Source organism: Poecilia mexicana, unplaced genomic scaffold, assembly GCF_051168715.1.
Source record: "Poecilia mexicana isolate PSO_F unplaced genomic scaffold, ASM5116871v1 scaffold_20, whole genome shotgun sequence".
Taxonomy (NCBI): domain Eukaryota; kingdom Metazoa; phylum Chordata; class Actinopteri; order Cyprinodontiformes; family Poeciliidae; genus Poecilia; species Poecilia mexicana.
Genome location: NW_028263389.1, coordinates 12,519,303 through 12,534,922, shown reverse-complemented (window position 1 = coordinate 12,534,922; position 15,620 = coordinate 12,519,303). Strand labels below are relative to the sequence as shown.

Genomic DNA, 15,620 nt, shown 5'->3' with positions numbered 1-15,620 from the left:
AAACTTTTGCTTTGGTTTTTTTAATCATTACTGCAGAAGTACAGGTCAGGTGAAGACAAGTATTGTGAATTTCTAATTATATGAACAGATGTGTTGAAGGAGATAAAATCAAAAACAAACATTCCAGTATAAAAGGAAAAAAAAAGGAAATTGTTAGGCAACTGAACTAGCATGACAAATAAACCAAAAATGCTTATAATCCACTTGTTCCCCAAGTAGAACCTCCATACAACAAGCATTTGTTTATTATTTTATAAGAATATGGACTAACTCGATAGGATCTTTCTTTGTAAGTACAGTGAACTGTTCAAGTTTTCAAACGCCTGCTTATTGATTTTATTTCAGGGATAATTTTAAGGCTCATTTTTTGTAAAGACCTGAAATAACATTACCAAGTGAGGACATTAGCTGAATTCTAAAATATAGCATCTGTTATATATATATTCATATAAATACAAAACAGGTAAAATATAAAGACTTTCTTCCAATCAATATATGTTTTAAATGCATGTTATTCTCTGTTGGTTGCTTTGGCTTCTCAGGACAAATAAACCTCTTTGTTCTAACTTTTTTCCCTTTAGTCAAAAACAAAAAAAACAACGTTACAATTGTTAAGGCAAATGAGGAACCCCACTGGGGAGGTTTCATTGGAATGAATCATCAGAAGGCGGGGCGTAAGAAAATCCCAAAAAGGCATCGTCAGCCTCCATAACGCTGGCGTTGACAATGGAGTGTTCTTTAGTCCAGCAGATGGAGTTGGGAACCATCTCCTCTGTGAACTCGGGATCAAAGTTTGCGATATCGCTGGAACAGCTCTGTCAAAACATTCAGAAATTGCATGGCTCAAAACAACAAAATACATGTCTGTATAATGACAGACAGTAGGAAAAAGTGTCTCAGAAATGTTAAGTTACATTTTACAACCACTGGCAAAAAGTATGGAATCACCAGTCTTGGATGAGCACTCATTCAGACATTTCATGCTGTAAAACAAACTCAGATCAAAAACATGATACAATATTAAGGTCGTTCCAAAGTGCAACTTGTTGGCTTTCAGGAACACTCAAAGAAATGAAGAGAAAATATTGTGGAAGTCAGTGAATGATACTTTTATTGACCAAACACAGGGAAATAAATATGGAATCACTCAATTCTGAGGAAAAAAGTATGGAATCATGAAAAACGCATAAACAAAAGACCATTCAAAATACATCACTAGTATTTAGTTGCACCACCTTTGGCTTTTATAACAGCTTTCAGTCTTTGAGGCATGGACTTGATGAGTGACAAACAGTATTCTGCATCAATTTGGTGCCAACTCTCTTTGATAGCAGTTGCCAGATCAGCTTTGCTGGTTGGACCCTTCTTGTGGACCATTTTTTTCAATCTCCACCACAGGTTTTCAATTGGGTTGAGATCTGGACTATTTGCAGGCCATGACATCGACTGAATGTGTCTTTCTTCAAGGAATGCCTTCACTGTTTTTGCCCGATGGCACGATGCATTGTCATCTTGGAAAATTATTTCATCATCACCAAACATCTGTTCAATTGAAGGGATGAGAAAACTGTCCAAAATGTCAATGTAAACTTGTGCATTGATAGAAGAATTAACCACAGTCATCTCCCCAGTGCCTTTGCCTGACATGCAGCCCCATATCATCAAGGACTGTGGAAATTTGGTTGTTTTCTTCAGGCAGGCCTCTTCATAAATCTCACTGGAACGGCACCAAACAAAAGTTCCAGCATCATCACCTTGTCCAATGCAGATTCTTGACTCATCACTGAAGACAACTTTCATCCAGTCATCCACAGTCCATGATTGCCTCTCCTTAGCCCATTGGAGTCTCGTTCTTTTATGTTTAGGTGTCAATGCTGGTTTTCGTTTAGCTTTCCTGTATTGAAATCCCATCTCCTTTAGGCGATTTCTTACGGTTCGGTCACATACATTGACTCCAACTTCCTCCCATTTATGCTTCATCTGTTTAGTTGTACTTTTTCGGTTTTCAAGACAAATGGCCTTAAGTTGTTTGTCTTGACGCTTTGATGTCTTTCTTGGTCTACCAGTACGCTTGGCTTTAACAACCATTCCATGCTGTTTGTATTTGGTCCATATCTTGGATACAGCTGACTGTGAACAGCCCACATCTTTAGCAACCATGCGTGACGGGTTACCTTCTTCAAGAAGTTTCACAATCCTCTCTTTTGTTTCAAGGGACATTTCTCTTGTTGGAGCCATGGTTCTCACCACTCCACTTCGTCCAGCAGCCCTCCAAGGTGTCATGACTGCAGGTGTTTTGAACTGCACACTAACGGGCACATCTAATCTGGGGCAGGTGTCCATTTAGGGAAAGGAAATAGACTGGGTGTGTCCTTTTTTTTCTACCTCCAATTTGAGTGATTCCACACTTTTTTCCTCAGAATTGAGTGATTCCATATTTATTTCCCTGTGTTTGGTCAATAAAAGTATCATTCACTGACTTCCACAATATTTTCTCTTCATTTCTTTGAGTGTTCCTGAAAGCCAACAAGTTGCACTTTGGAACGACCTTAATATTGTATCATGTTTTTGATCTGAGTTTGTTTTACAGCATGAAATGTCTGAATGAGTGCTCATCCAAGACTGGTGATTCCATACTTTTTGCCAGGGGTTGTAAATGCAATGACGGAAAATTGGTCCTGCAAGATACATTGCATTATGAAATGCACAACACTGCATGAGCATAGGAACTGTTTTTTTTTTTTTTTTTTGCTCAACTGATTTTAAGTAGGCATATGATATTGATTACTTCTATACTGAAAACATATTGTTCTAAACATGTAATCCAATTTTATGCCAAAGTTGCATAAAATTGACAAGACAGTCAAGGCAAATGTAAATAACATATTTACCACATTAGGTGTAAATGGAGGTGGGATCTTTTTCTCTTCAAGATCCTTCCAGTTTATTGATAAGAAGAAATTGTGGGTTTTGATCTCATTCTGAAAAAAAAAAAGACATATCAAAGGGTTCCTATACATTTGTGAGGTTGACATTTCATACTTTTCCAAACTCACATTTCCAGACCTGCCTCTTTTTCTTGTCTAAATAGGAAGGCTTATAAGGGACGGACGATGGATGGAAGGATGCAAGGACTGAAGGAACAAAGGAACTGAAGGACAGAAGGAAGATGAGAACAAAGGAAGGAATGGGGGACTGAAAAAAGAAAACAAAGGAACAAAAAAGGAAGGCAAGCATTTGGATAGATGGTTGAAAAATGGATAGAAAGACAGCTTTTAGACAACAGGAAAAGAAATAGAAATATTTCCATACTCTGTTTCCCCCCTCCCCCAATACTCTCTGGGAATAACTTTAATCAAATTCTATACTTTTCCAAACTGTGCAGAAACTCTGTTCCCAGATCAGCCAGCAGAGGGAGCTAAGAACAAAAACAAATTTAATTTTAATTGCTTTGTAGGTTTTGTCTCACTGCAGCAACAAACTTCAGAGTTTATATTGGGCCTGTCAGTTACGGTGAGGGGTCATCATGTGTTAGTAGGTTCACACTTGTTCACACTTGTGCTAATAGCTTATGATAGTCATGTAAACAAAATCTGCTTTAGCTTCTCCACAAGTTGAGCTCTGACCTGCTTGGTAGTTCCTATATAGGCATTTTCTGAAGGCAATTGGATTTTATTTAGGGGTATCAGATTTAAGGAAGCCGAATGAAACAGCATGTGCTACTTTTCAGATTTTTGTTTGCGAAAAACAAAACTTTTAAAAATATTTATACACCACTCAATATCATACCTTGACGTTTGTGGTCGTAGGATGAAAATCTGAAAAAGTTTAAGTAAAAGGAACATGTGAATTAACACTCACAAAGTCGTCTCTGGAGCCCAGTCTGTGTGTGCGATCTTTCTCCAGCAGACCCTGAAGGAGAGACCAGGCTGTGGTGGAAGCTCCAGGGCGCATTGCTAGCGGTTTGTGGAGAATGTTGTCATACATCTCATGTGTGTCCCTGCTGTAAAATGGAGGCTAGAGCATAAAAAAAACAACAAAAACAAATGAACAGCGTTAGCATGCCTGAGTCATTGTGATGATTCAACAGTTTGTGAAGACCGTGAATATAAATGTTCACGTTTGAATGATCGAAACAACTGAAGAGAAACTCACTAAACCAAAGAGCATTTCATACAGCACAGATCCCAGACACCACCAGTCCACGGTGTTATCGTACGGCTGCTTCCTCAGGACTTCTGGAGCCAAATACTGAAGAGCAAAAACACAAATATGACATTTAATTTGATATTTTGTTTTAGTTGACAACGTTTGTGCGGATGCTATCCATTTTCCCTGTCAAAAAGCAACTTAAGCAAATCATTCTTATGTGTTCAACTCAAAGCTTCTGTAAAGGTTGCAGGATATGTAGCAAACATTCACGCTACCTCAGGAGTTCCACAAAATGTAGAGGTGGTATCCGTCTGGGAAATGCCCTCCTTGCACAATCCAAAGTCAGTCAGCACGATATGTCCCTTCAAAGATAAGACGCGGACACTTTTAGACATCGTGCCAAACAAGCACCTCATTATCCCCAGACACTGAGGTCTCCATTGTTGCCAGGAATGCTGCCAGTAAAGTAACCCCGTCAGTCCCATTCACCATGTCCTCGCAGGACACAGTAAGACCTAATCCAATCACATGCATCACCTCCAGCTGGAAATTACAAGACATGGTGCACAAATTCCTAGAAAACTGGGGTACAAACTCTGAGCATGTAAAAAAACAAAACAAAACTGTCCAACAGAACGACATGCGTGGAATAAATGAAAAATGTAAACATAAACACTCACCTCATGGTCAAGCAGGATATTTTCTGGCTTTAAGTCTCTGGAGGAAAAATAATAACAAATAATTCTTATTAGAAATCAAATATCTGCTTGAAATGTAAATTTTTTTAGATCAAGCTTGATCTGCTATACACGGTCTAAAGTTGGAATACACTACGTGGTCAGGCTGTTATCATATTTGAGAGCTGATTTTGCATCTTTTTGAGATAATAATAAAGGGAGTACATGTGTTATTTCTTAATTAAAATGCCTTCGTGGTGAGAACAGAAGAGAAATAAGAAGATATAGACCAGCCAGAATAAACTTCATGTGCCACATACAACATGACGATGCATAAAATATGCTAATAGATGAATGGTGTCACCTGTCAACATTAAAACTGTTTAAATAGCTGTCCATATTGGGATAGTGGACTTAGTTCATTCAAATAATCAGCTCTTAACTCTTAACTCAACAGAACTAGTTTCCAACGTAACTAGACTAAAAGTATTCATACCTCTTGACCTATTCCACATTTTGTCAAGTTACAAACACAAACTCCAATGCATTTTACCGGGATTTTGCACAATGCACCAACACAAAGTTGTTGTTTTTCTTTATTATTTTAAATTCAGCTCAAGTGGGTTTGTCTGAAACTGAATCGTTCTTCTCAAAGTAGCTCAAGTTCTGTTACGGTGAACGGAGAGCATTGGTACACATCAACATTTAAGCCTTGCAGCAAATTCTCAATTAAATTAGGTCTAAACTGAACGACATGGATGCATTTTGATATAAAATCATTCTGGCTGTATGTTTAGGGTCGTTGTCCTGCTGAAAAGTAAACGTTTGTCCCAGTCTTCAGCCAGAACTGCCTCGTCTTTAGTTTCATGCGTCTTCCAATTAAACATGATTAGCTCCCTTGTTTCTGCTGAACAATAGCATCCCCAGAGCATGATGCCTCCAAGGCCTTGTTTTAAGGTGGGGGATAGTGAGTTATTCTTGCTACTCTTCCATAAAAGATAAGATTTGAAGAATGTACGACCAATTGTTGTGGTGTAAACAGATTTGCCCATCCTGAGCCGTGGCTCTCTGCAGCTCCTTTGGAAGTGGAGCTCCTTGGTTGCTTCTCAGAGTAAATCTTTCCTTTCCTAGCCTGACTGTTTAGATCGACAACAAGCTCTTGGCAGGTTTGTCAACATCTTTGCATTTCGGATTAGCCAGGACTTTATCTTTGACATGTCGGCTGTCCTTCTTGGTCTTTAAGATGCTGTTTGTTCTCTAAAAAAAGCTCTAAAGCGTCATAGAACAGCTGTATTTACACTGACAGTCAACTGGTTGTCTAGATTTTATTTAGAAGCTTATAAGTAATGGGGACTAAATGCCATTGCATGCTAGACCTTTCATATTTTCATTAGGAAATCCCATTTCATGTCTTCTGCTCTGTGTTGGTCTGTCACATAAACTCACAACAAACTGATAATATTCTTTTAGTACATTTACAAAATATGTCACAAAACCCCTAACCTTCGGCAAAGCCTGGTTCGGCATACCTGTAAACAATGTAGAGAGAATGCAGATATCCGAGCGCACTTGCCATTTCGGCAATGTAGAACTTTGCTCTCGACTCTGGAAATGTCCGTTCTCTTTGAAGATGAAAGAAAAGCTGAAACGAGAACGTTCCAGTGAATTTTCCTGGGAACACAGCAACATACAGGTTTGTTGTTTTTTTTTTTTTTAATTTAAATTCAGATTGAAAATGCAGTGATTTAACACAACATCTGAAAAGGTTGTGTGCATGCAGAGACACAGGCTGCCGTTAGTCATTCTCACAGTCACAAATCGCTACTTAAAAAAAAAAAGACTGCGAAACACACTTGACATCAATCTCCAGAGGAAGTCACACACAAGTCATTTTTTTGAGTAATGCCGTAATTTCCGAGAAGAATTTCAAACATGCAGATGTTTGAACCAGAATATAACCGCTCGAAGGTTATTCCGATCAAAGCTGCTCAGTGCTTCTATCCTGTATTACTTCATTCCACGGCTGAATCATGTGAGTCAGTCTTGTGCACGCGCCTCATTCCCTCCTAAACAGAAACAACTCACTTCTCCTCCATTGACGAAATCCAAGACGAAGTACAACTTGTCTGTGGTCTGGAAGGAATAGTGAAGCCCAACCAGAAAGGGGTGTTTCACATTCTTCAGCAGGACGTTGCGCTCTGCCATGATGTGTTTTTGCTGATTGGAAGAATAAATTCAGAGGGAGGGTTACAACACAGCAACACCAACGCGCTCATGCGATTGTCGCTGATTTGAAACGTTACCTCTTTCCTATTGAGAATGACTTTTTTCTGTAAAACTTTGACTGCATAATATTTTCCATCGTGTCGCCGTTTCGCAAGGAAAACCTGTGTCGCAAGGAAACACAAAGCAAGTTAGATGTTGCACTCAGAGGTAACCATAGTAATTCCCGAACTGATTCTCACTTCCTGAATGGAAAGGCCAACAGATGCAGAACTAAAACTGAGTTGTTCCTCAGCACAAAACTGAAACAATTTTCATTTAAATAAACTTTAACACATAGGTGCCTCAAAATAGTACTAAACTCCCCCACCCCAATAAAACGTGACACTCAACATGTTGTCTAACATCTCAGGGTATTTTATTGGGATCATAAAGTAGTCCAAAGCAAAGCACAGTCTAGTAGTGAAGTGAAAGAAAACGGTTTTTGACATATTCTTATAAAATACAAATCTACAAAGTGTGGCATGCTTTTGCATTCAGCCCCCTTGACTCTGATACCTCCAAATAAACTCCAGTTCAGCCCATCGCCTTCAGAGGTCCTTCTGTTCACTAATTCTGAACAATGAGAGGCATTTGTAGCACTGGATTATACTTACAGGTATCAGACTAAAAGATGCCACACACACAATTCAATATTTACTAATTAGGTAACTTTCCAGGCAATACACATTCCTAGATTTTAAAGGGGGGGGGGGTCAATATATAATAGTAGGATACGTTTCTCTGAAGTTTTTGGTTTCAATGTGACAAAATGTAAAAAAGTTTAAAGTGTATGAACACTTTTGAAAGGATTGCATATATCCCAATAACGCAGGGTTCTCCTACCTTTCCAAAACTCCCCTTTCCTATAACTTTTAAAAAGTCGAAGTCTGTAGGCTTTGCCCTGGAAGACAAAGATACAACATTAATGTTTGTCACTCCTTCATGGAGGACACAAAAATCACCCAAAGAAGGACACTCACTGTGGATTTCCAGAGGGTCCCAGGTTAATGTTTCTGGAGGTAGAGCTGTTCTGTTAAACACCAGACAAACATTATCTACATTAACTACCAGGACATAACTAACCGAGGAGGAGAGTTGCGAGAGAAGCCACACACTTTTAACAAACATGTTGAGATTCTATCAGGCTAAACCAGGATGCTTTAGAAGCAAACATTTCATACATCTGTTCACACGAGTCTTCGCTTACTTTATCATCCTCGTCCTCAGAGGCATCTGAAAGTTGGTGCTTCCTGTCCATTAGAAGAAAGCTCCTTACATCTGGACTGCCGTGTTTAATTTGGAACAAAGAAATTTATAAAACATCGGTAAGAGTCTCTAGACAAACAGAGCTGAATAATAAAACTGTAATACTAAATGTTGGTTCAATAAATTTTATATCAGAGTTAAAACATATATATATATATATATATATATATATATATATATATATATATATATATATATATATATATATATATATATATATACACATGTATCTTTTAAATGTTAGCAGTGTACACAGGAGAAAAGAAATATTTCATCTGAGTAGACTGTAGATTCATTTTAAATGAGTAGCAATCATATCAAGCAAAAATCCAATCCAGTGTTAGAAACTAATTTGCACATCATTTAGTGCAATACATATTTACGTAAAATATCAGGAAACCAGTAAGATGTCTCCTAATTGGTCAACACGATTGCAAACATTTTTGTTTTCATTTTCATTAAAAAAAAAAAAGAAAAAAAAGCATTTCAACAAATGTTAATAGAAAACATGAACCAAAAAAAGAAAACACCTTCAAAAGTAAAAAATTAAATGATCTGTAAAGTAAAACAGACAGGAAGAAGGAGCTTCAGCTCAGCTGAGTTGATCCACTTCCTTTCTAATGATCAACCTGACTCCAATGAAAAAGATTGAGCATTTCCATCCACAGGTGTAGCTACTGTTTGACAAGTGTTTTGTCTTGTCCAAGTTGGAGGGGAAGATGGAATGAAAGAAACTATTTGTACTTTACATGAATTAAAGGTCAGGAGAATCTGTAATGGTAAAACTCAATTTCAGGTTTGATCTGGAGTTTGGCGTGGTACTCCATCTCTCCACATCACAATAAATCCACCATAAAAAAATGTTGTCATCAAATTATTATTTCCTCCAACATATTTGCAGCACTTACTGGCTGGAAAGCTGAGGATTTGTGACAATCCGCTTGATGAACTCATGCAGCCCCGCTCTTCTTTGCTTGATGAATTCTGTAAGTAAGGATGCATGTTTTGAACAGAAACAGCAAAATACACACAAAATGCATCAATCTGATTATTATTGGAGCTTTCATTTATTAGCACTCACTCACCTGGGTCAAAATTGTCCCCAAATATCCTTTTTGCTGGTATTTTCAAGTTCATAGATGGAAACTGTTTTCTTAACTGAGTTGGAAAGAAAAACAAAAGTAAAAAGTTAGCATCACTGCTATCGTCATAAAATGCAAACAATTCAATCAAAGACTCAAATTTACGGCGCATCACATTTATTTGTGGAGAAAATTGGACTCACTGTGTTATATAGTTTATCAAACTCTGCGTATCGCCTGAAGACAAACCACTCATGTCTTCCAACAGACACCATCACTTTGTAAACCTGAAAAAAACAAAACAAAAAAAAAACAGAAAAGATTTTCAGATGAACAAATGGCAGTGTTTGCTTCAAAACTGTGAGACCCTAAACCACAAAGATCCACTTTGACATTTCCAATTAAAAACATACACACACACGTGTGTGTGTGTGTTGTGTGTGAATGGAAACAACGCACTGTGTAGCGCTTCTTCTTGTCCCTCTGCTCATTGTGGCAGGGAATGCTGACATTAGGGAAACTGGACTGCTCCTCCATCTTGGGGTCTGTCAGCGTTCAGAGGCACCGAGTCGTAAAGTAATGAGCTCTCCTGGGTAAGACTTCAAGTGTGCAAGTGGCCAACCCTCATGCTGAGACTTTGCTGCGTAGAAGAAAAGAGAATAGGCCACTCTGAAATTCAGGAAGTGAAACCTGTGTTCATCTGATCTCTAGACATATCATGGGTCTGTTGAGTCCCACTTGGTGGGAAGAAGGCTTTGAAAACTGAAATCAGTTTGATTTTTAATTCAGTCGTCGTCTTGCTGTTGTTAGGAAGGTCTCCTGTGCATGTACATGCTTGCACTGTGGTTAGATTTTAGATTTTTTTTTTTTAAACAGCAAAATAAATGTACAAAATAAAAAAATAAATAAATAACATTCAACATTTTGTACCTTTAAAATGACAAACGTCAGCACCTTTCATTCAAGTTTAGAAACTGAGGTTTTTCCATTCAAAATTGTGAACATTTGTAAACAGCAGTTTCCTAGTCTTGCCACTGACTCCGAGTTGGATTTAGGTCTGTACTTTAACTAGACCATTCAAACAGATGGATATTCCATTGCAGCTCTCTTCACTTTACAGTTATGCTCTACTTTGTATTGTGTGAGCCACATAAAAATCCCAATAAAAAAGTTTGTTTTTTTTTATGGTTTTGGTATACTGCTTATGTTTGAGAGATTTTTTTTTAAAGATAATCGCAATAAAAGTCCTATTGAATTTTTAATATTGCATTTTTGATGAATCTTTAGGTCGTCTCAGCAATCCTTTTTCAGATGACCGTCTCATTTATGCATTTTTATTTCCTGTTAGTCAAATAGGCGCTCTGAGTTTTTGCCTGCTCATAAGTCAATGACTCAAAGCAATCTGCTGGCTTTCTTTAGACAGAAACTCTTTGAGATAATTTGAATAATAATAATAATAATAATAATAAATGAGCTTGTTGTACTATTTGAAGACTTGGATCAATTGGAGTGTACGTGCAACTGAATTGAATTTACCACAACTAAAGCCAATCCACTTGCACCACTATATACAATGAAATATTTTAGAAATTATGGTAGAGAGAAGTTTGAGATATTTTAAGGTCAGATTGTAAGCATTTTCAGTTTTTCAGCTGTTAAAAATGCAATTTATCTACTGCTTGCTTAAAGTTTAGCCCATATTAGAAACAGCCTGGGCCAGTGGTCCTTTCAGTTTCTCGAGGAAGAACAACATGAGCCCCACACCGGTGACGACAAATGAGCCGCTGAGCTCGTTATGGCAGACTAATGTTTAACCCACTCCTTCCTCAGCTAAAGCCTATAGTTGCCTCCACGTTTTCACTGCTAATGTATAATTGTAGTTTATTTTGTTGTCCTCTTTACACATGGCAGACAGATCAGAGTCCATTTCTGACAACCTCCCTCCACTGTCACTGACTCATCCCACGCTGTCGCCCACACGCCTCTCACACATGTGGTCTCTGATATACTCATCTGTTAAATACAATGCCTTGTTAAACCCTTTGAACCCTTGAACTTTTTCGCACCGCTTCTCGCTACAACCCCTTTCAATGCAATTCCAGTAAAATCAAATCCTGCGCAACTCACTGAGTTTAGCGGCCATCTACTTGTTAAACAGAAACTTCAGTCAAAAACGTATGGATCTCTGAAGACCTCCCCACTGTTAAGCTTGTTAATGGCAGGATCATGCTGTGGAGATGAACAGGAATAGTTTTTCAGTTATTTCTACTTCACATTTATACCTCATTTTAACACGGCTCAGCAGTTAGCACGTAAAATCTAACTTAAATACGTTTAGGTGTGTTCTTGACATAAAATGTGAAGTGTGTAAATACATTTGCCATGCACTATAAAGCTCATTGTGGACGTGTAATAAACTTTGAGTCCCAAATAGATACAGTTAGGACCAACAACGTTATTCATACGAAGAAGTTTGTTTCAATGGGACGGGCGTCTTTCTAAAAATGCTAAAACAACGGATGAGCCAATGCAAAACATTGGCATTGCGTCCAACTAACCTAACTCTGCGGTGGTATGAATAATTAGCCTCCAGAAAAAAAAAAAAAGAAAGAAAAAAAAAGAACACAGAGGAGGAAAAGCAGTGGCGCATAATGACAGGACATGTCTAATTAGATTTTGGCCGTACTGTAGACTCTTAGCACTGTACAATCTAACCAGAGAAGAACATCCTTGGAGTTATATAACGTCTACGTCGCAACAAAGCCTTTTGTCAATGGCTCTGACTTGTCCATTGTTTGATGTCAGTGAGGTCAGCCCCAGTTTGTTTAGCAGTTTTTGTCCAAGAAAAAAAAACCCACCCTGCCGATTGCTCAGAACACACGGAAAGTCTTTGTGTTTACATTCTCTCCCTCTCTCTCTCCCTCTCTCAGAACGTTCCTGAAAACATCCTGAAAGTAAATGTCTTTAAACGGTCCCAGTCCATGGCCTCTCCATCCAGAACTGGTAAACCCTGCCTTTTAGTTTCACTTTGACTCACGTTTGTGTACACAAACAGACGTGCGATGTTCAAAGTATCTTTCCCTTGAACGCCGAGCTTCTATACAGGACAGCGATTCAGCTGAAGCGAACAAGCCGACGGTGTTTTGTGTTATGAAACCCTTCAAGTGTATGCAACAGAGGCTGGTACATGCACAAAAAAAAAAAAGGTTGGCACTTCCCCGGATCGGTTCACATCTGCTCCCGTTTTCATGGCGAAATGGCTCTAAACACATGGGTAGAACCCGCTTTTTAACATTCCAGAAATCCTACCGTCTCAGATAACCTGAGATTGTGCCCTGTGTAACTTATATAAATGTGATCCATTGGCACAAAGACTCCCAAACTACTAAAAACAAATCCTCTGAGGGTAAATGACGACAAAAAGGAAACGGATCAGGTTGTTTGAACCACATTTCTTCAAGCTCTACGCCAGTTAAGTTGTGGTGACAGGCTCAACAGGCTACAACAGAGAATCAGAAATAGCACCAGTGAATACCCTGCGGAGACGTTAAAGGTATTTTCTGTATCGCACATGTCGAGGAATTTGAGCCACAAAACCGAAGCCGAGGAGACAGTAGGGTGGGAGGCCTGACATGAATGCTCGGCGAGGCATGTGGCTTCGGATGAACAAAGCAGCGAGCGTGCAAGCTGAGCAGAATTGAGGGAGGAACCTGTTGCATGGGCAGGATGAAAACCTGTTTCAGAAAATAAACAAAGGATTACCGCTTAACGTTTTTTTATGTATCAAACAGTCATTGACAAGAACCCAAATCCGACTGGCTGGGTTAAAAAGCCTTCGCGTTTAAGGGATGGCAGTTATTACTACGTTCTCGTGTTGGAATCTAATTAAAATGCAGCAGAGACAGATCTCTGTCAGAGGAAGTGCAGCTGGGCGGCTTGCCTGGCATGAACTCGGTCAACCATGATGCAAGCAGCCGTCCTCTCCATTAACGTCGATCCTGAACCTGACGCTACGGCTCGGACGACACGTAAAGATCAACAGGCTGCGCTGACGACGGTTCGCTTTGTGCGCCGGCGATCAAAGATCCGAAACAGAAATCAGGTTCCAGGGAGATAATTTAACTTCTCCTCAGTGCAGCTAGTTTGTAATCATTTAACGGTGTGCAAAATTATTCATACGCCTCGAACTTTTCATCCCGCTTGTGAGGTTTCAACCACAAACTACTGTGTTTTCTACTGGAATTTGATTCATTTGACAAATCAAAATTAACAGAAAAAAATATGGCAGAGCGTGGTGTATTAATATTCAGCCCCCTTTATTCTGATGCACTTAAATAAAAGATAGAAAACAGTAAATAGTTGTAGATGTACAAATATATCTGTTAATAGGCGTCTGGAACTACATCACGTGTCGATTTTTGTTTTTTCATTTAATTAAAATATAGTTAATAGATCTACAAATAGGATTTATAAACAACAGATTCACAAATACTGATTTAAAAAAATATATATATAATTTTTACATCTGAACATTAGGGTTGAAATATTGAATTGAGTTCATTCAAATATTGATTTATACTTCTGAGATGGACTTTTCTCTGAGCAAATCATAGTGGTTTATTGATTTTATTTACTGATAGAATTGGGTCACATTAATTCTTTTTCCTTCTAATCAGACCACAACAGCTATCGGTCAACTTGGATTAATTTAAATTGTGGCAGCTCTTCCTGTTTTGCAACCACCTGTTAAAATCAAAGAATAAGGAGTGAGGATCCATAAAAACTTGAAAAATGAAGAGGCAGATTTATAATACCATGCAAACAAAAACGAAACAACAGAGAAATTGCAGGTGTAAAGGGAGAGATAATCAGAGGAAGAGTATTTTCATGTGATGTGTAAGTACTTAAAGGGGAGGTGCTGCATACACCTTCTGCATAGATAATGTGATAATGGGCACGTCATTACCTGGAGGGGAAAATTGATAAACTAAATACAGGCAAATTATGGATGTTCGCAGGAGTCATCCATCCAACTGTGCTTGAACGAACCTTTGTGTGGGTCTGCAAGGTAATTTCCCAATCTAGAGTATTGTGGTTTGTGGTTATAAAGGTAAACAAAAGAGCTGTGAATAGTTTTACAAGGCTGACACAGCTGCATCAACATTCTTAGTAGGGAACCATGTTGCTAAAACATAATCTGCACAGTCAGAGGATGTGGCACATTTCTAAAGCAATCAGCTACTCCAGCTTTACTGTAGGAGACTTGTTTGGCAGGGTCTTAGTATCTTTCCCTTGTTCCTGGTGCTTAATTTTAAATCTAAACACACATCACGTGTATTAGAGGAAAAAGTCTCTCCAGCAGAGATCAGCGGAGGGAAAATGAGCCAGCGAAGGGAGGAGCTGACCACACACACACAGAAAGACGGACAGAGAAAACGAAGACATGCAGTAGATGAGAGATTCAACAGGCTGTAGTAAGATTTCGTGTGTATAACAACCCATTCAGAAAAAAATCTCACATGATCCACGGAAGGCTGTCAAAGCTAGACAGAAATGCAGTTAATTCGGCCGCTTTTACATTGTTTGAGTCCGTTAAAATACTCAGTTTTGTCATGTAATGTAATATTTTGAAGCTGTACGATTACATAAAGTAGCAGTAAACACCGTTACCTGAAAAGAGTTAGCCGAAACTACGCTCTTAAAACTAGAGCAAGGGAACTGTTGAACGTGAACATCACGTACCTTACAGTATTTTGATGCTGCGCCCGTTTCTCCTTTTGATTTTTTTGTTTGTTGTTTTTGTCAATGGTGATGTTTAGAACTGAAGCCTTTAAAATGTCCGAACAGGTGACATTTGTCCGTGAGACAAGAGGCTAAACCTCCTCGAAGGACTCTCAAACCAAAGGTGTGTTTTGGTGGCTGTCCATGAACGCCTCACAAATGAGAGAAGCAGGAAACATCGGGCTTTTCCTGCAGCAGAAAGTTCCAATGAAATTAGTCACGGGAGCGCGCAGGCAGTTACTGGACATCCGGTGAGGTTTTTCAAAATAAAATCAGGAACTATTTCTCGAGTTACTTTTGTGCCTTTTACATATTTAAATATCTACGTTCAAATGTATTCCTACTTCAAGAAATTTACTAACAAACTTAGACAGGTATAACTATTAAAAACTAGTGG

General features: G+C 38.6%; 1 protein-coding gene across 1 annotated transcript; it reads right to left on the bottom strand.

Annotated features, from left to right (window-relative positions):
- Position 1: 1 nt before the first annotated feature.
- Positions 2 to 15,440, bottom strand: sgk3 (serum/glucocorticoid regulated kinase family member 3). Its single transcript, XM_014966858.2, has 17 exons — positions 15,185 to 15,440; positions 9,902 to 10,082; positions 9,646 to 9,729; positions 9,446 to 9,518; positions 9,269 to 9,344; positions 8,302 to 8,377; positions 8,075 to 8,124; positions 7,938 to 7,995; positions 7,133 to 7,216; positions 6,915 to 7,046; positions 6,359 to 6,471; positions 4,833 to 4,869; positions 4,428 to 4,514; positions 4,156 to 4,251; positions 3,862 to 4,017; positions 2,892 to 2,981; positions 2 to 815 (listed from the first exon to the last, which is right to left on the bottom strand). The coding sequence occupies exons 2-17, from the start codon at positions 9,977 to 9,979 to the stop codon at positions 645 to 647; spliced, it is 1,461 nt and encodes a 486-aa protein (XP_014822344.1). The 5' UTR covers positions 9,980 to 10,082; positions 15,185 to 15,440; the 3' UTR covers positions 2 to 644.
- Between the last annotated feature and the right edge of the window lie 180 nt (positions 15,441 to 15,620).